This window comes from Myotis daubentonii, chromosome 8 (assembly GCF_963259705.1).
Source record: "Myotis daubentonii chromosome 8, mMyoDau2.1, whole genome shotgun sequence".
Lineage (NCBI taxonomy): Eukaryota > Metazoa > Chordata > Mammalia > Chiroptera > Vespertilionidae > Myotis > Myotis daubentonii.
Window position 1 is genome coordinate 42887982 of NC_081847.1, and position 24383 is coordinate 42912364.

At 40.3% G+C, this 24383-nt stretch overlaps 1 protein-coding gene across 10 annotated transcripts in view; it reads left to right on the plus strand.

The window, feature by feature from the left end:
* Positions 1–24383, plus strand: part of NEDD4L (NEDD4 like E3 ubiquitin protein ligase) — a 303889-nt gene that overhangs the window by 263101 nt on the left and 16405 nt on the right. For 9 of the 10 annotated variants that reach the window (XM_059706201.1, XM_059706202.1, XM_059706203.1 and 6 more), the window contains 8 exons: positions 1402–1479; positions 2972–3026; positions 7129–7187; positions 14771–14836; positions 16523–16752; positions 18261–18382; positions 20824–20894; positions 22593–22688. In XM_059706201.1, coding sequence (XP_059562184.1) covers positions 1402–1479; positions 2972–3026; positions 7129–7187; positions 14771–14836; positions 16523–16752; positions 18261–18382; positions 20824–20894; positions 22593–22688 — 777 coding nt within the window. The remainder of the gene's footprint in view (positions 1–1401; positions 1480–2971; positions 3027–7128; positions 7188–14770; positions 14837–16522; positions 16753–18260; positions 18383–20823; positions 20895–22592; positions 22689–24383) is intronic. The other variant, XR_009454097.1, reaches the window with a different exon arrangement.

Below are 24383 nucleotides of genomic sequence, written 5' to 3' on the forward strand. Positions count from 1 at the left end.
TGAGGTTCAGGGTCAATATACATCATAAACCACTAACATGATTATTTTTTTCAATTAAAAGTTTGCCATAGCTAACAGAAAGCAAAGCTTGGTTTTATTTTTTTATTCTTGCCAATTCCAAAATTCTGTCACTTTGTTATAATCCAGTAATTCTAGTGCTTTAACACTGTTGACCGGGAAAAAAACTTAACGGCTTTATTGAGATATGATTCACATACCAAGCAATTCACCCATTTAAATTGTACAATTGAATGAGTTTTGGACAAACATTGGACAAAGATGTGCAGCCATCACCATAATCAATTTTAGAACATTTTTTGTCACTCCCAAAGGAAACCCCATTCCCACTAATAGTCACAAAATAAGTTTTATTACAGGATTTTTTAAAATCTTAGGCTTATTTTATTAACATTTTATTATTCTGAGTTTTATCATTTGTTTTCTAACCTTTTGAGTTTAAAATATGAAAATGCCTTGCATTTTCACAGAGCCTATATAAGAGGCAGCTCCCAGATTCAGGGTCAGAACCTCTGGACAAGGTCTCGTTCTTTCTGAAACTCAGTTTCCCCATCTAAAGAAACAGAGATCATGTACCCCACCTCCTAAGAACGTGGTTGCAAGGTTGTATGTCTGATTACTTTGTCAATTATAAATCATGAACCAAAATGGCCAACTACGTATTTCTCTCTTGTTGATTTTCGGTGGTATCTTAAGCACATTCCTTAAGAAAAATATTTTGCAAACTTGTAAATATTAAGACATACATGAGAACCTAATCTGTAGAACTGGAGAGCCTCAGTCCAGTTGTCTAATAGGGATGTGACTGTATGACGAAGCCCGCCAGCGCTCTCTGGGATCGCTCCTGACCTGCCAGGCAGACCCGCTTCAGATTCCCTGCTCTGGTTCAGGGAGGGGCGGGAGAGGGAGGCAGGGGACTCAGTGCTCATGGAGAGGCTGTTCCAGTGTGTGAGGCTCGCCACCCTCACCCGCAGCCCTGGATCCGTAGGGAGATTTACAGACCAGGCTTTCGCTCCCTCTTCTGTGGAGGAGAGCTCCTCTTCGCTGGCACCCTTTATTCTGGTTTCCATAGTAACATCACTACTGGGTCCTTCTTCTCTTCACCTGCTCAAGATCTTGGGAAAATGTTAACCTTTTATTTAAATGTCCTTACTCTCCTTCTTTCACCAAGGACAAGGAGGAAGAATGGAGTCTCTTCTGAGAGATGGTCAGCCAGGCTTCCTGTTCAAAGATGGGACCCTCCCTCCGCCGTGCAAGCAGGAGTGTGGCTCATGCACATGCCTCCTGGTTGCCTTGGAACATACAGCTCCAGAAGGGGAGGAGCCAGTAACAGCACACAGACGTCACTCTTAACACGTTCTGCCTTTTACATTTTTCTTGCAGGAAGATCCACGCCTGAAATTTCCAGTACATTTGCGATCGAAGGCACCTTTAAACCCCAATGACCTTGGCCCTCTGCCTGTGAGTATACGTACTGGAGACACATGGACAAGTCTGAATATGTTTATTCATTTATCTGCCCAGTGTTGATGGAGAGGCCCTGTGACCTCTTTCTCCAGACTTTTGGCCCATTGGTCTACAATTTCTTAATAGAATCAGGTGTATGGCTGAATTCTAATCGTACATACAACCAGCTAGTACATATGAAAGAGGTTTCTGAATTGCTAACTGCCAGTGGAAGGTAGACCTTGTAACTAGGATGTAGGAGGCATTCTTTATTGATGGCAATTTAAACAGCACACATTTATTTTGTAACATAGCAACCGTAAGTTCAACCCATAATCTGATTTAATGAATAGGAACAAAAATATTAAAAATGGTGGGAGAGAAAGACATAGGTAATCACAGAAAGTTTTGTAAGTCATTTAGTCTGCAGATATTTTAAGCTTTCCTCCCTGGTTGATGGCTGTTTATAAAGCTAATTTTTTATCAGTTCTTTTTGGGAGCCTGAATGGGATTGAGCAATTTACTACAAACCTAGATTTTGAATGGAAATTTCGCCATGCATCCTCCTCGACCCACCCCCAATTAAAAATAAATAACCTTACAGGGGCAGGAAGGGGAGGAAAGATTCTAATACTATTTTTAAATGACGAGCACTGGGAATTTTTTTATTGCTTTTTTCCAAACATAATAACCTTTTCTGTTGCCTGGTGTGTGGTATATTATGGCAAAATTTGAAGCTAGGGAGGTTGTGATTCCATCTTTATTCATTAGGTTATACAAATATCCCTCTGCAAATCTGACTGGTTCTGGGTTTAGATGAGAGAGCCCAAACTGTGTCTAGAGAGTGAGTTTCAAAAGGAAATCATTGCCTGTGGTCTTGACCTGTTAGGTTCCTGAGTTTCAAGTAGCAAGTAGGTGCAGTTCAGACAATGAGAGCATACCAGCCCTCCCTTGAAAAGATTATCCCAGTCTTTTTGGTTCCCGAGTTTGAACAGTGAGAGTTCACAACAGTGAAGTGCAAGTATTCGATTCTTCAACCAGTGATGACATGAGTAAAGCATCTGTCTCCAACATTTTTGTATTATCCCTCCTCCTCCTCCTTTTAGTACTTAGTACATATTTGTTTAATTAAATGAGCTGTTCATCCCCAAACTCAACTGTTCCATGGGATGCCAAAGTTCCCATTTGACGCTTTTGAAATAGCGATCCCTGTTTCCTGCTCAAGTGGTGAACGCATCCAAGACTGTGGACGTGTGCTTCAAGTGTGTTCCTAGATGTTGTTGAGGGTTAACTTGAAATGTTTGTGGTTTATTCTTAATGTAAAACTGTACCCTAGGAGGAAAGAGTAAGGTGTCATAATTTTGCCTTTGATTTTGGAACAGCTAGCTAATTTTTGCATATTCTCTCTCTCCCTCCCTCTCTCTCTCTCTCTCTCTCCCTCCCTCCCTCCCTCCCTCCCTCCCTCCCTCCCTCTCTCTCTCTCTCTCTCTCTCTCTCATGATACTAGCCCGGGTGGGAAGAAAGAATCCACTTGGATGGCCGAACATTTTATATCGATCATAGTAAGTAGGCACTGTTATGGACACAGGGATTGCAGGTAAAGGGAGGGGAAGGGTATTTCAAATATTAGAGTGAAAGCTTTGTCATTTTACTCTTTGTCTAGGCAGCCAGGTGTTATGTGGAGAGAATGGTACCAGAGAATCAGTGCCCTCGTACGGTACTGTGCATTCCCCCCACGTTTGCTGTAAAGTAGCCCAGCAAGCTTTCACCCAATTTGATCTTGTGACCTATTAACTTTTTTTTATTTAAGAACTATTTTTTGGTTGATGACCCCTTGACTTTTGCGCTTTTAATAAATACACTCTGGTAATAGAAAATAAGATTAGAAGTGATGATTGAGTCCAAAATCTGGGTGTGTGCGGTGCTTGATGCAGCACACGTGTGTTTTAAACACCACCTTCACGGTCTCAGGGGCAGCTGCCCATTCTGACTTATTTTCTATTCATAGCATGTTTCCTTGCACCCAACACACTAATATATATGCAGTTCTTTTCTTGAAATTGTGATATATTTGCTGTAGACATTTGCTCCAGCACCTATGAAAACTGTGTGATTTCTCATTTCAACTAAAACTAATAAAGGTTTGCTTTTAGCCAGTTTTTTTCTCTCTTGAAGTAACACGTTCTCCATATTTGCACATCCCTTACAACGTCTGAAAATGTATAGAAAAAAGAAGTCTTTAAATAGATTTAAAGTTCAAATCACACATGCAGTGTGGTAGTATTTTGCTCCTTGTTGTAATTTGATTCATAAACAGTAAGTCTGAGCCAGGTTTCCCCAGCCTCACATTGTCTTAACTCATCACACTGATTAGATAAGCCAATTGCTGGGGAATCTGGCCATGAGGGCGGGGCTTATCACCATCTTTTAGGCTTTTGTGAAACAGAGTTCAATTCACCTGCCTTTTCCCCAAAATCCAGTTTATAAAAAATGCAGAATCCTTATCTTTTTAAGAGGCTTTATCAGCCTAATAGGTACACTCCAAAATTGGTCTAGTTACCTGGTGGTGACACTGAGGAATTTCCTTACCTTCCAAATGAACCTCTTTTTCTAAATAGTTTTCCCACATCTGATTTCTGCCAAAATTCAGCATCTCATTTTGCTGTCTTGGGATAGAAACCAGGTCATCCTTATATGTGCCATTTACTGTGAAAGTGATCACCCTGCGAGTTACTCAGCCACCCCGTCTGCCAGCATCACTGGGACAGGTGGCTGCACTCTGAATGACAGGGACAGCAATGCCCTTCTCTTTAAATTATTTTGCTATTTATTTTCTGCTTCATAAATTCTTAAGACATTAGACATTTTTAAGATTTATTATTTCAACAACCTTAAAGATTTAATCTCAGAAGAGATAATGCTCAGTACTAATCTTCTCTTTAGACGCCTTGATTTATTTGGTTGACATTTATCAAATGGCTCCTATGTCTCAAGCCTGGTGCAAAAGGTTAAGGGAAGATCTTGAACTGAATCTCTGCCTCTCTTAGGAATTGTGTTTCTTCTTAAAGACCAGACATGCCCAGCAGCTGAGGAATTGACCACAGATATCTTATATACTAAACTAGAAGAGAAAATTAAATTCTAGTGATGCTGTAAAATCCTATTTGAGTCTATTCTGCCCATAGCCTTTACCAAACCAGTAAACAGTAGCTAAATTGACTGAGTTTCTCATTCTTCTACTTCATTCTTGTCCCTTTATTTGAAAAAATGTCTTGAAGACAAAGCAAGTTTAGATTTTTAAAATTCCAGAGGAAAAAATGGATAACTGGCCACCATATATTCAAAAATTGACAATACTTGCAAAATTGATCTTTATGGTAACCACGCAGAAACTTGTATATTACTGAGAGCTTAGCCAACCGTAAAGGAACTTTGTTGTCACCATCAGCTCCATTTGGTCATTAAAAATAATAACATATTGGACTCCTGTTACATATGAGGCTAGGAAATGGGTTAAGTGGTGGAGAGGAAGCTGCAGAGGGGAATAACATACACCCCATCATCGAGGGACTTAGATTCTAGCAGGGAGTACCAGGGAGTATTAATGCTGTATGAGAGGAAAGAACCCCTTGTTAATGTGAAAGCAAAGAGTGTACCTGCTTGCCAAGTGGCACAGGGCACCAGGGATGGGGGAGACTGCAGGAAGGCCTTATGGAATGGATCACTCTTCAGACATATTCCAAATGATGAATAAGACTAGTCACGCACACGCAGTGAAAAGTGGTTCCCGCAGGGAGAAGGTGCGCAGGTGTATGAGGCTGTGTGGAGAAGTGCGGCAAGGTTGCCCGTGGCCAGTGTGCAGAGAAAGCAGGGGTGGCACACCCATCAAGTTAAAGGCGGTCTGCCAGGTGTGGGAACTCGGTCCCTTCTACAGGCAAGAGGGAGCTCCTGAGGGGTTTTCCAGAGGAGGTGGCAGTGTTCAGATTTGTTCTTTAGAAAGATCCTTTTGGCAGAGCTATATAGAGAGTTTCGAACAGGGATAAGACTGAGACCAGGGAAACCTAGAGAATGGTCCAGGGAAAAGATGAGCACCCAGAAAGAAGTAGGGACAGTTTGGTCACCATCAGAGGTAAATGGCGAGGGAAGAAAAGGGATGTGTCAAGATTCCACATTTGAACAGTGAATGGATTGTGATATTGTTAATCGAGAATACAGGATTCCATAACGGTTTTGGTGTTGGAAGATTATGGGTTCAATTTTTAAAGAGTTGGGTTGAATGTACCTATGGGAAATCTAGATGCAGATGTCAAGGGTGGCGCTTGAAATTGAGGTTTGGACTGAAGATTTGGGAGTTGTGTACAGGTAGTTATTAATTTATTTTCTGCTTTGATGACAATACCCAGTCCTTACAGTGATAGTCCAAGGCAGTTATTGCTCAGCTCTTTATGTTTCCATGATTTGGTTTTCTTTTCTATTGTTCTCCATCACAGTAGCAACTTTTACTTTCCAAATCTTCCATTTTCAAGGTAAGGGACCCATCAAGGTTCTCTAGAACAGTTGAAGCATTTAATGTAAATTGTCTTCCAGCATACACAAATCTAGAATCATCATGTGCTTTGGTAACTTTATTTTAAGACTTTACTCTGCTTCTATTAAAATAATTGTAATACCAGACTCTGAAAAATCCCTGGTATGGTCATTAAAACCAAATGTATTAGTTATTCTTGAGTTTACAGGAAATAATTAGAATCAGTATTTTTCTCAAATAATTTCCCATTTTTTTAAATCAACTTAGATTTCCTAAAACTCCAGAAAGAACTCATTCTTCCCCAGTCTATCCTCCACATTATCTTTCATGTGCGTTCATCTCTGCCCGCCCCCCCCCCCCCCACACACACACACACTTATCCATAAAGTCTTTTTGATTATGCAGAGTCACAAATCCCAAGAGATGCAGGGCAGCTCTTGTTCATTATCACCTGCACCACTGAAGCAGTGGTGTAGGTGGCTTTGAACAATTTTGTTAACATTGACTCTTTTGGAAGAAAGAAAACCGCTTCTCGCCAACATGGCCAAAAGGGAAGCCTTTCTCTAGAATCTTCCTCTGCAGTATGTAATTCTCCTTTTTTGGACTGCCTTACTTATTGGCTGCTTCCATTGTTGTGTGCATATGAGTGACACATGCAATGGATTATTCATTTGTTCAGTATAGGACTCTTAATTGAAAGCAGTTTTTCAAGACCATAAGCATAAGCAAAAGTATTTGAAATGAGAAAAAGTAATGTGTGTGTGTGTTAACTTTTGGCGGACTAAGACTTTTTGTGCCTTTTTTCAATTAAATGAATATCAAGATCAAGTTATAAATCCTTGAAAGAACAGGGGTTTATAATTGAACTTTCAGCAGATTGCTTGCCAAAAACAGTGTAAATAGATGGTTTTACTTTAGCTGTGCGTTTTTGATTGTTTTTAACTAAACATTACATAGGAGGTCTGCCATACAGAGTATCGTTCTCTTCTAACCCTGAAATACTAAGATATTATCTTCGGGGGCCAGGTTGGGGGACTAGACAGCTTTTGAAAAACCAGGAATAATTATTTCTAAAACATTTTTTACATAGAATAGATTTCAACTAATATGCTGATTTTTTTAATATTAATTTTCAGATAGCAAAATAACTCAGTGGGAAGACCCAAGACTGCAGAATCCAGCTATTACTGGCCCGGTCAGTATTCTCAAGTTCTGAATCTTCAGTGTAATATTTTGGTTGTATCAAAACACACATTTCTTGTATATTACTGCTCACCTTGGTGTAATTGAGTAATGTAACATTACTCCCATCTCCTCCTGATGGGAATTTCCTGGTGAGGTACAACTACATTTGCCTTTTCATGTGGCTTTCATTATAAAAGAAAAGAAAATGATGTGATCGTGGTAGCTAAACTAAACATTTTCTTTTCTCCATTATAAAAGGATGGATTATAAGTGTAACAATCAACCCTGGCCGGTGTGGCTCAGTTGGTTGGAGCATCATCCTGTACACTGAAAGGTTGTGGGTTCGATCCCCAGTGGGGCGTGTACGGAAAGACACCTACTTGCTGTTTCTCTCATCCATGTCTCTTTCTGTCTGTCTCTCTGTTTCTATTTCTCTCTCTCTCCCTCCCCCTCTCTCTAAAAATCAGTAAAACATATCCTCAGGTGAGGATTACAGATAAATAAATAATAAGTATTTTAAAAATAATAAAATATAAGTGAAACAATCAAATTGTCCTCTCTTCCTTTCTCTATGAGGCAAAGCCAGCCCTGTGTTTGCAGAGTTTTGTCATTTCTCTAGGCCAAGGGCAGTTCATGCATGCTAACCAAATCTAAGCTGTATTCTGAATCTCTTCCAGCGCTGAAACTCTGTAAAGGTTTGGGGGAGGTTGTCGCTAACCTCTGGAGCTGGCAGATAAGATAAGAATCTTTATCTCCGCTGACCCACTAACTTTCTCATAGCCCCTTCGTGTGTACCAGGTGGGAAAAGAACGAGTTCTGCCTTAGGTATGGTGCTGCCCCCTTGAAATGCTGCCACACACTGTTCGTAAGGAAGAGTGAGAACCCCTGGTCACTCGGCAGTAATGGACACTTGGTATCCAGCTCCTGGGTGGAGTTTGTAGAGTGGGGGCCACGCTCACCTCATCGGCGGGGAATGTACTAGCACCTCGTGTCGGTGGTTACAAGAGCGCAAGGAGATGATTTGGAATTTCAGGAAAGATACTGGAATCACAGAAGATGGCAAATGTGGGGTTCTTTTAAAAACTGGAGGAAATTACATTTATTATATTTTGAGCACTGAGCTAAGCGGCCAATGGGTATTTTTAAAATACTAATGTCATGGCTTTGATCTGATTCAGTTCAAATTATGTTTTGATTATAAAGGTAAGTCCATTTGAAAATTTAAATGATATTAGAATGCAAGTGCACTTGATCCCTGTCATCTTTTAATTACCTGTTGGATCTGTTCATTTTGTTTACTCTGCTGCTTTCTGCATTTTACAACATGCCTTGTAATGCCTGGGTTAAAACAGTCAATTACTTTTTTTCCATGGAGCTTAATAAATGCCTGCCATTCTACCATGGCTTTCATTTTTATTTATTCGTAATCACAATAAGTTGCTAGAATAGCATTTTCTCTTCTCCATCATGAGCAACAGGTAAATTCAGTAAACAGAGCTGTTTTCAATTAGCAGAGGACTTTTGACATGATATTTCTTAGTCTTTTTCAAATCTTTTTTATGGTTTATTGATCATCTATATTCAGTCAAGCACATAGTCTTGTTACTGTTGAAAATTATCTAGCATAAATCCAGATAGATTTGGCCCCAAAAGTGATCTCGACTTAAAGAGATTGGTTTACTCTTATCATTATTAGTGTCATTTCTTTCAATAAGAAGAGTATGTTTATTTAGGTAATTATCAACTTAGTGTAGACATTTGGCTTTCGTCATCATTTAATTCTAAATATTTGGTCATTTCCATATGATTTTTCTCCTTGGCTTTTAAGTTATTTAGAATGTGCTTTTTAGTTTTTAGACTATGGGAGAATTTTTGCCTGTTTCTTACTGATTTCTAATTGTATTGCATATGGTCAGAGAATATTGAATATGGAATATTGATTATCAGATATGCAAAACGTCTTTGGAGGCTTGGCCAGTTTTTGTAAATGTTCTTTTGAGTTTGAAAAGAATGTGTGTTCTGTCTTTCTTGGGTATAGAACAGTTCTTTGTATGTATACCATTAGATCAAGCCTGTGGTGTTCAAATTATCCATTTCGATTTCTACTGTTTTCCTGGCTGTTTTATCTAACCAAGATAGCTGTGTCAAACTCCCACGGTGACTGGCTTCATCAATCATTACATTCATTTTCTCTCCATTAGTATTTGTCTAGGACATATTTTCTGTCTCTTGCTGTGTTTTTTCTTTTCTTACCTTCTATTAGATTGATAGAGTACACTTTATTTTCTTTCATTTTTTAATACTTGCTCGAAAGTTGTATTTTCTATTCCAGTGCTCTTAGTGCTCACATTAAAATTTTTAACTGACATAATTGACTTCGTGTCGAAATTAATCACTCTCTACTCTCCTCCTGGATAATATAGGACTTGAGGGAATGTTAGTGCCATTCTTCCCACTCCTATTTCTCATTGTTCAGTGGAGTTTTAAAACTACCTTGTGTTTAGCCCTGGCTGGATGGCTCAGTTGGTTGGAATGTCATCCTGTACACCAAAAGATTGCCAGTTCAATCTCGTCAGGGCGCCTACGGTAGGCAACCAATCGATGTTTCTCTCCCTCTCCCTCTGCCTCTGCCCCTCTCCTCTCCCTCTTCCTGGCTCCTCTCTCCCTCTCCCCCTGCCTCCTTCCCTTACTCCCTCTAAAAATCCAGGATTTAAAAAACAACTACCTTGTCTTTAAACTTTCCAAATTCTCATTAGTATTTTATATTTTATTTTATTTTTTAGCAGTCAGTACTTACTTAATTTTACTTAGATGTAAACAGATTTCTTTGCCCACCACTGAGCTTTACATCCCCTTTTTTCTAGGTTAAGTTTTGTTCTTAATGACATATAACCTCTAGCTCATAATTCTTTAAGTGTGGTCTACAGATCACTATCATCCAGAAACTTGTTAGAGATGCAGATTTGGGGCCCCATCCCAGACCTACTGAAAACTAGCAACTTTGGGAGTAGGTCCAGCAATCTGTCTTTTAACAAACCCTCCCAGGGATTTTGATGTTCACCCAAGTTTGAGAACCTCTGCTCTAACAGCAAATTCAGTGGGAGCCTGAGTGGTCAACTTGCTTATTCTGAGAAGACTTACTTGACCTCTCTGTGAAATGATAGTTTAGCTCATTCATTATAAAATTCTTGGTTAACAGTTATTTTTCTTCAGATCTTTGGAGATATTTTTTCATATCTTCTGATCTTCTTAACTAATTATGAGAAGTTTTCAATCATCTTTTTTATAGGTAACTCTCTTTGATGATTTTGAATTTTTATCTGTGTCTTTGATGTTCTGCAAGTTTACTGTATTGTAAGCGTGGGTTTTTAAAAATTTATTCTGCCTTGAACTCATTGTGATTCTTCAGTATGGGGACCATGTCTTTTCTTCATTCTGGAAAATTCTCAGTGGTTATGTCTTTACTTGTTGCATCTTTCACATTCTTTCAAAATATCTGTATTAGTAACTTTGGGTAATTGATTCACTTTCACAACTATCTTATCTCATAGCTTTCACATGTCTGCTTCTCTTTATTGCTGTATATAATGGGCTCAAGCTCTTCCAGTTAAGTCTTTCTTAAGCTCTTTATATAATCTCTTTATAAGTTCATTTTCTCTATTATTTCAGTGACTGTTTAATTGCTCAAAGTTCTATTTGCTCTTTTTAAATTTGCTTAGTCTTTTTAGCTATTTTTCTGTCCTGTTCTTTATTTTATTTTTATTGATACTTTCAACTCTTTAATCATTCTTAAAATAGCCTCTTTCTAGCCTTTTTCAGATTATCCTATTAACTCTGGTCCCAGGAATATAAACTATGCCCAGATGTTATATCTGTAGACTCTCCTCAATGGTAGTTTATTACCTAGTTCCATTTAGAATTTGTGTGTATGCTCATCTTCATTTTTTTTTCCACATGGGGCTTTTATAAGTTCTGACCTGTATTTTCTGTTAACTACTTACCTTGGGTTCATTCACCCCCAATTACCATAACTATGGATTTCATACCCACTTTGGTGTAGCCTTGGAGTATGAATTTATTACAGGTCTGTTTCTTTTTCTTTTTCTTCCATTTATGGTCCTGGACAGAAGGTAAGCTTCCTTGCAACTTTCCTGGGCCAGTGGGTAGAGTTTTCTTGTCCCCTTTTCAGGTGTAAGTTTTTAGCAGGGAACTCTGTTCTGACTGCCTAGCCATGCATACTGTTGGCCAAGTTCTGTGCCCCCATGAGGGTTAAAACCCAAGCCCCAGCACCTGTGTCTAGGTCCAGTGCCCACTTAGTTCTCTATTTTGAGTCTTTCTGTTTATCTGGTACCTAGAATTTCTCTTTTTCCCAAATTTTAAAAATATATATTATGGGGGAGGGGACCCTTTCTGTGTCCACCCAGCACACATTGTACGTCAATATGCTGTCTGTATAGCAAACATCACCATTGAAAGCATTTGTAAAGTGCTCCCCATGCTTGCTGCTCTTATGAGTACTATCTTGTGCTTGTGTGACACTTTGTACTTTTCTGAGAACTTTATAATCAGCTGCTTTGACACTCTCAACCATCCTCTCGGAATAATAGGGAAGATGTTGTTATTCCCAGTTTGTCAAAAGATCAGAAAGCGAATTGTGTTGCCAAAACTTACAGCAAATGTCAGACTTGGGACTAGAGCCCCAGTTGTGCTAACCTCACCATTGTCCCCAGGCCAGACATGAGCCTTTCTCTACAGAAGACTCCAGAACCAACTGGACAGTAATGACATGAAAACATGTAGAACCATCTTACACACTAAGTCAGGTTCTCATTTTGCTCAAGAGAGAAAGAATATGTGATGCTGAGCAAAAGGGCCTGTGATTACTTTTAAATAGGCTTATCTTACAAATTAAATTACAGTGGGGCCTTGACTTACGAGTTTAATTCTTTCCGAGACCGAGCTCGTTAAGGAGCTCGTTAACTCAAATTACTCTATCAACTCAATGCAAAAAATCCGCCGAGGGACAGCTGGTATCTCAAAAAACTCGTTAGTCGGGACAGTCATAAGTCAAGGCCCCACTGTATATGTAAGAAAATGTGTCATATTTTCAAAAGAGAATAAATAATTTGGCCAAAACAAGAAATACATGACACACATAATTGTGTTCAGAGGCTGCACATAGGGACATCTTTGTCCTGTGACATTATTTGGATCTTTTCAGGAAGAGGAGTTAAAAACCTCCTCTCCTTATTCCATTATCAGAACTACCTCTAGATGGAGGAGGATAATGATTTTTCAACCTTCACACATCATTCCACTTAAGAAGAAGGGCCAGAAATATCCCAGTATCTCACTTCCACCCACATCTAGTCAGCACCTACCACGTTATAAGTCAGACAAGGGAATGATAATTCAGGTATCACGGGCTGGGGGCAATTTGCAGTAAATTTCATGGGAAATTTGTCCTTTAAGACTATTGAACTTTACAAGGATTAATGTTTAAGCCTTTTTTTTTTTTAACATTTTCAAGGGGGGAACAAAAACAAAGAATAATTGCTGGGAATCGTAGATTTATAGAAATGGAAGGACCTTGAAGTTCATCTCTTCAAATCCTTCTGCGTAACTGGGAAGTAGTGCCATCAAGGAGAGGTTGTCATGGAGCTAGGTGACAGGAGTCTGTCCTAGAAGTCAGGTTGTCTAAAGCTGGCAAGGGATAATGACAGGAAATCCATTTTTAGGTTATTTCCCCTCTATTACAGTTAATCATAGAACATCAACCAAACACTTTGCCTTCTCAAGGCTTTGCACCCACTGTCCCTGTCAAAATTTGTTCCCTCTGGTCACTTGTTTCTGCTCAGGTATCCCTTTCTCAGAACTGCCTTTCCTAACCACCTCATATAAAATAGCCTCCCGGGAACTCTATCATTTTTTTCTTATAGTGTTTATCACTACTTATTCACTTATTTCTTATTACCTATTGCTCCCAATTGCTTGTAATCTCCAGGAGAGAATAGGGCAAGAATTCTTTGGTTGATGTACCATTATTTCTAATACCTAAAATGCCTGGCACAGACTAAGTACTCAAGAAATACCTGTTGAATGAATTAGCAAATGAACCACCAAAGAATGAATAAATAAACTGGGTAGAAAAGCTTTTGTTATGCGATATAGTATTGGTAGAGCAAACAACATCATAATGTCTTTATTGGCTTATTTCACAATATTGTCTCCTTTTTCTTATACTAGTAGTTAGTTGTCCAGATAGTGACAAAGTTTCTACCTTTCTTAGAATAAAAATTCACACACGATTTCATCAGACTAAACACTGTCCAGAATAAATATGATATGTGGTCAAATCCAGTGTTCAGTGGAAAAGCAAATAAAGAGTGGGTTGAAAACTAAAACCATTCGTAATATAAATTGTCTTAAGATATATCAATATGATGTCTGTTGCTCTTGAATTACAAAGCAAAACACTGGCATGATCAGTGTTTGCTATGACTGGTTATATGTTTTTGTTTTGGCTGAGTTATTTGTGTGATCGTCTTAAAAACAGTAGAAAGGAGGGAGGCTTATGTTTTTCATTTCTCTTTCTGGACAAGAATAAGAAGGTGAAGGTAGAAGACTTAGAGTCTGGAGACACTTTTCTAGGGATCAGTATATTTTATTAACTTAGCCCCAAATTATATCCACAGAAATATTCTTGCCCGAATGCACACTATTTGCCAAAAAAGCAATGAGTCATTCTGAGTTTGAGGCTGCCATAGTTATGTCCATGTATATGCAAAAGCCAGTCCTCTCTGCTTCATTAAAAAAAAAAAAAAAAAAAGTAAGCCTTTTCAATAGCCTGAAGTCAGGACTCTGGCTATTATAAGCTACTTTATAACATAGCAAATAGAGAATATTTAAATGACTATATTAAAATGTTATTTGCCTAAAGAGATTCCAGAATTTTTGAGTAATGATAGCTGTTACTGAGCCCACTCCTGTGATACCATAACTCTGCTTCACAGATAAGGCATTAAGATGTAAAGAAACCCTCACCCAAGACTACTTACTAGATAGTAAGAGGCAAACCTTCTGACCCCCAAATGGGAGACTTTTCCTGAGTGCTCTCTACCTGGTCTTACAGTCCTTGATCAGAATGCCAGAGTAGTTGCTTTTCTGCTCATTATATTTCCTCCCAAAGATTTTTAAAAGCAGGATTAGTCATTGGTCATTGGGGTTGTATGTTAAAATGTCATAGCCAACTCATCTCAATGACAGGAGAAAAATAAAGATTACACCTGACTCATATCCAGACAGAAGTCACATTGGAAAGTGTATTTTATGTAGCGTATCCCTAAATGACTTATTGAATATCAACATAGTTGTTTTCAGGGGTGAAAGCCGCCCTACTCAATGCTGATTTGCCTTAATCATTTCTAGAACTTTCCCATGTGCTATGTACATAGACATATTAATTTCAATGATAATATGGAGAATGAGAATTTTAAGGTGTATGATTAATGAAGTTCTCTGAATGTTGGCTCAGTTTACATAAAGTTGCAAGTGTTATTTCCCCTCATTTACATTTATAAATTTATCTTCTAGGCGGTTCCTTACTCCAGAGAATTTAAGCAGAAATATGACTACTTTAGGAAGAAATTAAAGAAACCTGTGAGTAACATGTCTTCCAAAAATGCTATTTCAGTCCTTTGTAAGTTATCAAAGTTACTTCAGTGCAAGTGACTTGTTTGTTATTTTTCTGTGTGTACTAAGAATATAAACTTCTTTTTTAACTGCACTTTGATCCGCCTGGATCTTCCACCTGAATTTTCTTTTTAACAGAAATGGTAAGTGAAGATTGGCTGGTATTACATATCAAATCACCTGAACGGTAATTTCTTATGTAATATGTAAAAAGATAGAAATGATTTTATGGGAAATAGAATAATTTAGGATCTAGTTGAAAAATTTGGAGAAGTCTATGCAGTTGTTATGGTTATCCTATTTAATAAAACCTAGATCCTAGTTAGAAAAATGTTCAAGCCCTTCCCTTTAACTTCAGAAGTATAATTTTAATTATACTTACTACAGTACGATTTATAATATTTGATTATATTTGGTATGTTAAGACCAAGTATAATTTTCAAATGAAAATTCTCAATGGGAAACCCTATACAATTTCTACAAAACTGAGAAACCCAATAAGGTTTTTATAGGCAGAGATTTAAATCACAGTATTTTCTACTGACACATCATCCCAAATATTTCAATATAGGTTTTCCGTTTTACTTTGTTATTTCACTTCTGTGATACAGGTTTTACCAGTTTTCTTCTCCGTTTGTGCATTCACTGTTTGGGGTCTGGGATGTTTTGTGTTGTTTGGTGTCACCATTTCTCAGCTTCTTCCCACTGGGGAAAGACCCTCACTCAGGTCTCCCCAGTTTGCCTGTGCTCCATCACTGTCTCTCCTGCTCCAGTCCTCGGTCGGAACCTCACTTTTGAGGCATCTGCGCTGGGTGCAGCACTGGGGATAGAGATGCGAGAGAGACAGCCTCTGCCTCGGGAGCTCCCGCTTAGGAGTTCTGTCCTCCCTTCCAACATCCTCATGCAACTAGCTCTTGGTGACTGCTTTTGAAATGACTCAAATTTAAACACATAAAATCCCCAGTTTCTCAGTGAGTCACCTGCATTCCCCTAGTCATAAGGGGTGACTTTAGGGACTTCACTCTGTGTCACTCCGGGTGGCACTTTCACTGACTCTGCAAATCCGTTTTATGGCAAAGCTGCCCTATCCCTCATTTTTCCAAGAAGCAGTTACAACCTGTCAAGTGCTTTTTTTGTTCTCATATTTATTAACTATGGACTGTGGGATGCTTTCCCACAATTTGGCATGATCATCAGGGTCCCACTCCCCATGGTAGCAGAATCAGCCTGTGGACCGTGCCTACCAGCTGGAGTTTAGCATGCTCCCATTCTGGCCAGGTGGGGACTGCTGTGGGTTTTGATTGCTTGGACTGAAGTCACGTCCTTGGACAGAAACAGTATATACAGTTAACCATGTTTCAGTTGCTGCTGGGTGGATAAGCACCCCACAATTGTTCATAAACGGGGAGGATGACTGCTCAGCACACTTTCTTCTGCAGCACATGCTGCCGGCTCAGGCTGCTGGCTGCTGGTGGCCGCTGCGTGTCTCAGTGAGGCTTTCTGACTGTGCAAGGAAACCTCCATAAGGGAGGGACGCTCAGTTAGAACCATTCTTCCCTGCTGCTTTATTTGAAGACTGCCATCGTTTCTCTCCTGTGAAGTAGAGTGCATATTTAGTGTATGATTATGTGCTTTTTTTTCCCTTTTGTGTAGGCTGATATTCCAAATAGGTTTGAAATGAAACTTCACAGAAATAACATTTTTGAAGAGTCCTATCGGAGGATCATGTCTGTGAAAAGACCAGATGTCCTAAAAGCTAGACTGTGGATTGAATTTGAATCAGAGAAAGGTCTCGACTATGGGGGTGTGGCCAGAGAATGGTTCTTCTTACTGTCCAAAGAGATGTTCAACCCCTACTATGGTCTCTTCGAATACTCTGCAACGTAAGTAGATGGAGCAAATTCAGAATGTGTCCCACTGAAACAGTTTTATTCTTGATAGTTTCAGCTTGTGAAAGAGTAAGTGGCTCACTCATTTAAAATGAATTAACACTGCTGTTTTCAGTCCCCACTCCCCTTCACCACCAGCCCACACACCCCATAAGTCTAGAACAGGTTCTGACTCTACCTGATGAGATAATGTACTCTGAATGCCAAAAAACGATTTTTCTCTTGTCTGTTGGGTTCACTTAATTGAAATTAAAAGTGTGCTGAGTACTTATGGTAAGGAACAAGAGGCAATTTTCATTCGTAATGTTATGTTAATTCAGGAGAATTTGTCAATGTCAGAATTCAGATAGTCATTGTCATCTCATGGACAAAAATAGTTTCTGAAGGAACACTAGTTAAAGGCAAATTATGATGACTTTGAGGAGGACCTATTCTTCAGGCTCCAAAGGACGGCACCCTGGTCCTGTAAGGGAAGAACCAGGTTCCCTGGGCATTAGGACTTCATCATTGCCTGGCATGGAAACTAAAACAGACTCAGCTGCTTTCTCAGGACTCCAACATGGCTTGCTTACCAGGCCACCACTCCTCCTGCAGGCTGTGAACCCAAGTGCCTGTAGAGGAGTTGTGGGCCTTGCCAAAAGGCAGCCTTGCTAGAGTCTAAGGGACATGGGTTCTTCCACATCTCCCACTCTCTCCTGGGGCTCTGTTGGAAGGCAGACTCAGGATCCTGCCCAGTTGTTCTAGCCAAGAATCACCCAGCTTGTTTATTGTCTCATGAGAAAGATCACTATGTAAAATTGATCACAACCATTGAAGTGGCAGGCAGGGCAAGAAGGGAGAAGGGGGCAGGATCCTCACCTCTCAGATCCCCTAAAAGAATCTGTCTGTGGAGCCCAATTGGAAAACCAGTGATCCTCATGATTTTGAGACCAGAGACGGACATGTAAACATTTTTGTAGTTTATGGTGTTAAGACAGCCATATGCTGTTACCAATGCCCTTGGGGCTGTCAGGGCCCAGCAGTGGTCAGACCAAACATTGGGCCCGGAGGAAACATGTTCATCTCCAAACCAAATGCCTCTCAAAGGAACAAATCCTCCTTCCCCTCAGAGAACCTGAAGTAAGTATTCACATCATTGCAATCCGTGCACAGTCCCTTTATTATGTGGTGATTCGCACCTTCCCAAGATTCTTGGCTGAACCATATGCAACTGACATTTTTGTAAATCAAAAATAGTCAAATATCAACACTCTCTTACGGTTTAACTTACAAAGGGCATGTGCACCAGCTCCATGGGACCTCAGTCGTTGGTGACAGAAAGAGGCTAACTAAATGGTAAGTCCCATTCTCTAGCTCATGCCTTTCCCCATCAGGAACAGAGCATCTGTAAAAAAAGCATTAGCACCATAAAAGCTAATGACAGGCAGCAAAGAAAGATGCAAATTTTTGTGTTTCTTCTTTAAAAATACGATTGGGCTTTTTCTCTCTCTTCCTCCCCCAAGGGACAACTACACACTTCAGATCAACCCCAATTCAGGCCTCTGTAATGAAGACCATTTGTCCTATTTCACTTTTATTGGAAGAGTGGCTGGTCTGGCAGTATTTCATGGGAAACTTTTAGATGGTAAGTTATTAAAAAGTTTTGAAGTCATCAAAATAGGACAATGTTATTTATGGTTCCTTATTAGGTGACTCATCTTTCCCATCATAGATGTTAAGCAAAAGCTCCACTGGTTCTGTGTAATTCAATTGTTTTTATGTTTTGCCTGTAATGGAGGTGTTTTTCACTGGAGTCATCTTAATTTGAGCACCGACAGTATAGTGTCTACACAGTTTAAAAATTTTTTACAAAACAAACAAGTGTGAAGCACAGAACATTCTGTGATTGTTTTTTTGCTTTTAAGAACAACTTCTCATATTTTTAGGGAGAGCTAGATTTGGTGACAGATGAAAAAGCTAATTGAAAAGTTAATATAAATGATCAGATTCATCGTTATTCTGCTGTTGTTTCAAATTGTTATTTTATTTGAATATGAAGAGACTGTAAATATTTATTATTTTTATTTGAATGGTAAGAGACTGTCAGTAATGTTATGCTGAGCTAAGACCTTGACCCACAAATGGCACAAAGTAATCTCGTTCTTATTTAAAACATGTAAGCCATGGAAGAATCTCAGGGTCCCTTGGAAGTTAGAAGACCCCTCCCCTAGCCATCTCTATTAGGCTTGTAATAGAGATTTCTTCTGGATTTGGTCATTTCCAAAGTATTGCCCTTGAGAAAGGACACTATTTAAATCATTGAAGGGGAATTAAAAATATTTTTGAAATATTTGGGGATAAAATTGTTGAGGATAGAAGAGAGAATAAGATTTGAGGTTGGCAATACAGCTACTATAGAGAGAGGTGCAGGGAAGTAATGTTAATTGCGTCTGTGGAACCTTAGCTATTCCAGTAAATAATTGATGTACCCTCTGTACTTCATCCTTTAGTATATTTTTACTGGTACTTGCTGGCTGATTTTGATCCTCTGATTTCAATGCGTTATTTTTACTTGGGTGAAATAAGCAATTTTTTTCATGGGAAAGAAACTGCACTCTTTCTGTATATGTATGCTGCGTGAATATATTTTAATTTGCTACACTGGCGTCGTGCCATAGATTATTTCAGCTGTTCAAATTCACTTCATCCTTTTCTTAGAAGGTCAGTCTGCACTCCTTCTGCCAAGTGAGAACACATCCTTAGTGGCTGTGGGAAAATAGAAGTGTCAGATATGATCCTGACTCAGTGAACTTAAAATCTAGTGGGCAAACAAAAATCACAAGACTCACAGTGACAGAGTCCAATCGGAAGGGCCATAGCGGATCCAGCGAGGAGATGAGGAAACCCTGATTTGAGCACTTCAACAGGATTAGGCCCAGCTTTCGAGGGGTTGGTGGTGGCGGGGGATTTGAACATTAGAAGCTGGAACCATTTCAGACGAGCAAGGATTGGCTGAGTCAAGGCTCATGGAGGGAGTAATGGAAAGCAGCAGGAACAAGTGGGGGAATCTAGGACACTACTGCCAAAGGTGATACCAGGTACGTCAGGAATTGCAGAATTGAGGATCAGAATGCCCTTAAAAATGCGAATGCCCCTGTAGGCAGAGCACACATATGCCACAGCCAGCCCACACTCCCTTGTATCGGCTTCATCCTCTGCCTCCCGAGACACCGGAGGTGTTTGAGTCTGCAGCCTAGGGCCACCTGAGCCAGTGTGAATAGGAATACGCTGAAGAGGGTTGGTGACTAATTAGATGCGGGTGGGGGCTGATGTTCCAACACCCCAATGAGGAGGCATGTGATGCTGACCTGCCTGTGGACAGGTGGATTGGGGGGCCCTGCAGAACACCTGGGTGATGGTGTCCTCACTGCCATTGCCTCACTCAGGCCTTCATCATCCCTGCCCTGGAAGGTTGCAAAGCCTCCTAAGTGGTCTCCCTCATGTCCTCTTGTCCCCTTCCTGCTTTTTTCCCCATGCCTGCCCCAGGAGTGGTCCTGATATGCAGATGAAATCACCTGGCCTTCCAGGGGCTGCCCGGGGCCCTCATTCAGGCAGCAGCCCAAACTGCCCCAGACCCCACACAAGCTGCCCACTCCCCAGTCCCTTCTCTAGCCTGTCCTCCCCAGGACACCTTGTGCTTCCTCCCTGACAGACCACTCACAAGTCGCAATCTTGTCCCTCACTTGGAGTGCCTTCTGTCCCCTATTCATGTGCCTTGTTTACACTGAAAATTCTAGCCAGGCCTTGAGGCTTGTTTGTCACCCCCAGGAGCCTTTTTGACCCCTTTCTGCTGACCTCTACAAGTATAACTATCCTCCTTACTACCCACCACCCCTCAAAAAACAAACAAACAAACAAACAAAGAACACAACAACCACCAGGCCCTGGTCTGGTGGGTCACAGGTACTACAGATGGTCCTGTCCTGGCCTCTCATTCAAATTGAAGGCAGGTTCAGCTTGTATTTCATTTCTGTTGCACAGTAATATCAACGACTTGAAACTAATCCAGTTTTCATCCTGTTTTAGGTTTCTTTATTAGACCATTTTACAAAATGATGCTGGGAAAGCAGATAACTCTGAATGACATGGAATCTGTGGTGAGTGAAGGCAGATCCTCCCACTGGGGGTCGTGGGCCACCTGTGTCTTGCGGAAGGCAGCTGTGACATGTTGTCACAGCGCTTTCTATGGGTTTCTCCATTCAGTGTCAATAATAGGGACCATTTAATTGTTCAAGAGTTTAATTGATCTCCCTAATTTTTCTAATAAGCAAATCATGGTTCCCATTAACTAGAAGCATGGTTCTTGAGTTGGATAATGCAAACCTCAGTTACCTCTGCTTACCTGGGACTGGTGTGACCAGCTTAACCCTTTGAGTGCCAGCCAGTATCCTAGGAACTATGCTAAAATTGCCAAGGCATTTTTGCTGATTTTACAGCAGTTTAGGAAAAAAAATTATGAATTGCAAGTAAATGTAGTTACATATTCAAAAACTTAAGGAAACCTTTACTACATTGACATATTTAGCAATATCATCATCACTAATAAAAGCAGACTTAGAACTGGACGCCATTTGGAAGCTTTGATAGCGCTCCCGGCACTTTTGGCAAAAGACAGGAGGAGCGCGATTGCGCTCCCCGGCACTCAAGGGGTTAAATCCCAGGGTCACCTGGAGACCTCATGGCAGCTCTTATTTTCCATCGGAAACTGCTAATACTGAATGTTTAGAGACTCATCTGCTATTCCTGTTTTCTGACCTCAGAAAATGGCAAGGGCACAGGCCAAAGTAGTAGATAAAGGGAAGAATACATACAGTCGTTCTAGATATGGAGGGGGTGAGTGACTAGGTGGGGAGTAATAAACAAATTAGGAAATGAATGCTTTGAGAAGTTTTCTGAAAAGCGATTTCAGCCCTGCTCAGTGGTTAGAGCATTGGCCCCCACACCTAAGTTTCAAGGGTTGGATTTCCAATCAAGGGCACAGATCAGAGTTGCAGGTTTGAACCTGGCTCCAGTCCCAGCACTGGAATCCCTGAGAGAGGGGAGGCCAGGCCCTTGTGGCTTGTGTTCTGGGTCCCACTTACACTGACTTGCAGAGAGCAGTGCAAGCACAGAAAGAGGTGGGACTTAACCCCTAGAGTGCCGGGGAGCGCGATCACGCTCCTCCTGTCTTTTGCCAAAAGTGCCGGGAGCGCTATCAAAGCTTCCAAATGGCGTCCAGTTCTAAGTCTGCTTTTATTAGTGATGGCGATATTGCTAAATATGTCAATGTAGTAAAGGTTTCCTTAAGTTTTTGAATATATAACTTCATTTACTTGCGATTCATAATTTTTTTTCCTAAACTGCTGTAAAATGAGCAAAAATGCCTTGGCAATTTTAGCATAGTTCCTAGGATATTGGTTGGCACTCAAAGGGTTAAACCATTGATATTTACTTAGTTAGAATGTTCTCATCCTTCCTATTGTCCTTTGATATTTTCACTCTTCAGAGACAGGAAGTATATTCATCTTCCATGTTCGATTGTATAATTTGATGACCGCCATCCAGAGCAGATTGCTTCCTCTCCACTTCACCGAGGACAGGATTCAACTACAAACCCTGCTGCTACTAAAACACATTTTTAATTTGTATTTTAAGTAGGTTTGAAGTAGAGCAGAAAACATATTAGAGACTAATATAATTCTTGAGCAATGTGCGAGGAATTACATTAGAAGGACTGAGTTATTTAGAGTCAAATAAGTTTGTATTTTGGAAAAAAAAAAAGAAGCTTAATTTTAGTGTCTGTGTCACTTCTCTAGGATAGTGAATACTACAACTCTTTGAAATGGATCCTAGAGAATGATCCCACTGAACTGGACCTCATGTTCTGTATCGATGAAGAAAACTTTGGGCAGGTATGTCTGGGGAGCCCCAGGAGCTCCTCTCCAACTTTTAGAAAGTCTTGCTTTTGCACAGGTTGTAACACAACTTTTCTGGACAATTAAAAACCACCACCAGGAGCATTAGCTGTTAGTCATCATCATCGTATCAGCATTGTATTGTTAAGCCAGAAAGCAAAGCCCCAATTCCAGCAAAGTGACAGAAATTCTGAGGCCCCTGGGACTGAACGGGTACCTACTTCTAATCTAAAGCAAAGTGCAAAACGTAAATGTTTGTGCCTTGGTTTTAGAATTTAGGTACTTCAAAAAATAGTGTGTTACTTAATGATATAATTACATGATCAGGAGTAGGTGATGTTTTGGGGAACGTGGGCTTTTTTTCTCTCCTTAATGGTTCTGTTGTCATTTGTCTTCTGGGGCCCAGCAGGCTCAGGTTTCTCTCCCATCCCTTCTTGCTTTGTGCCCATACTGTCATTAAGGCTAGATTAATCAGAAAGGTTAATGTCAAAGAAAAAGTCACCTGCTAGGAATTTTCATCACCACCTGAACGTTCTGTAGGATGTGTTTGTCTTAAACCTGGGACCTCTGATTCATTTGTGATAACCTTTGATACAGTGCATCTTGAGAGGTCTTTTCAGGGATGTCCAACCCTGGTACCCGTCCTTCCACAGAAGCACAGAGAGAGAGCTCATCTCCCAGACCAGGTCTCAGGGCCTTGAAATGAATGAGATCATGGAGCCGATTTTAAAGATTGCCATATGGGAAATGAAATAGATTGATTCCTTACTGCTTCAGAGATTATTAAAAGTTTGCTCACAGTTCAGCAGACATTAGCAATGCCAAAGGCATGAGCGGGTGATCTGGAAAAACTTTAGTTACAGTGAAATGTCACTATTTCCACCTAATAAAACCAAACACAAGATATTTGGATTATTAAGTAGCTTCTAATAAAGATTTTGATTATTATTATAGTTCATGTTAATTATTCATTAAAGACAGTTCTCAGATCTCTTGGTTTAATACTGTAGATTCTTCTGACTTTTGAGCTGAACAAGGTAGAGTAACGCAGTAATCAGAACAGACACACAAGATGAGTAAGCTAATGATCAGGTGCCCTACTTGTTAAATTACTGCCTTGCTTTTTTAGAGAGCTAACCTGATTAACAGGGAACCAATATATCTATTCTTCATTCTGGGAAGAAATGTAGAGTGAATTAAGCACCCACGTACAGATCGCATCTTCCATATCCAATCCATCACCAAGCCTGTTCATTTTTAGCTTCCATGTCTTTCTCAGATCTGTGTTTTTTCCCTGACTGTTCACCACCAGCACCCAAGTTTAAGATACCGTCTTGTCTCAGAGCTCCTGACTGATCTCTTTATATCACTTTGGCCTCCCATAGGGGTCTTTTCAGAATGTTGAAGTGTCATGTCATTCCTCTGCCAGAAACAGTTAGACTGCCCACTGACCTTGAGATTAACTTGCCCCATGGTGTCCTGCATGGCGTGGCCCCGCCTGCCCATCTCCGCGGAAGGTACAGCTGTCCCGCATGCATTCTGGGTCTGGTCCCAGGTTCCTTCTCAGAGCCTCGGGATCTTCGCTCATGCTGTTCCTTCTGTTGGGAACACACTTCCTCCCATCTTTAGATCAGACCCAGGCCATATGCTTCAGGACATATCTCCCATGTCTCCCTGGGGCATGTACCATGG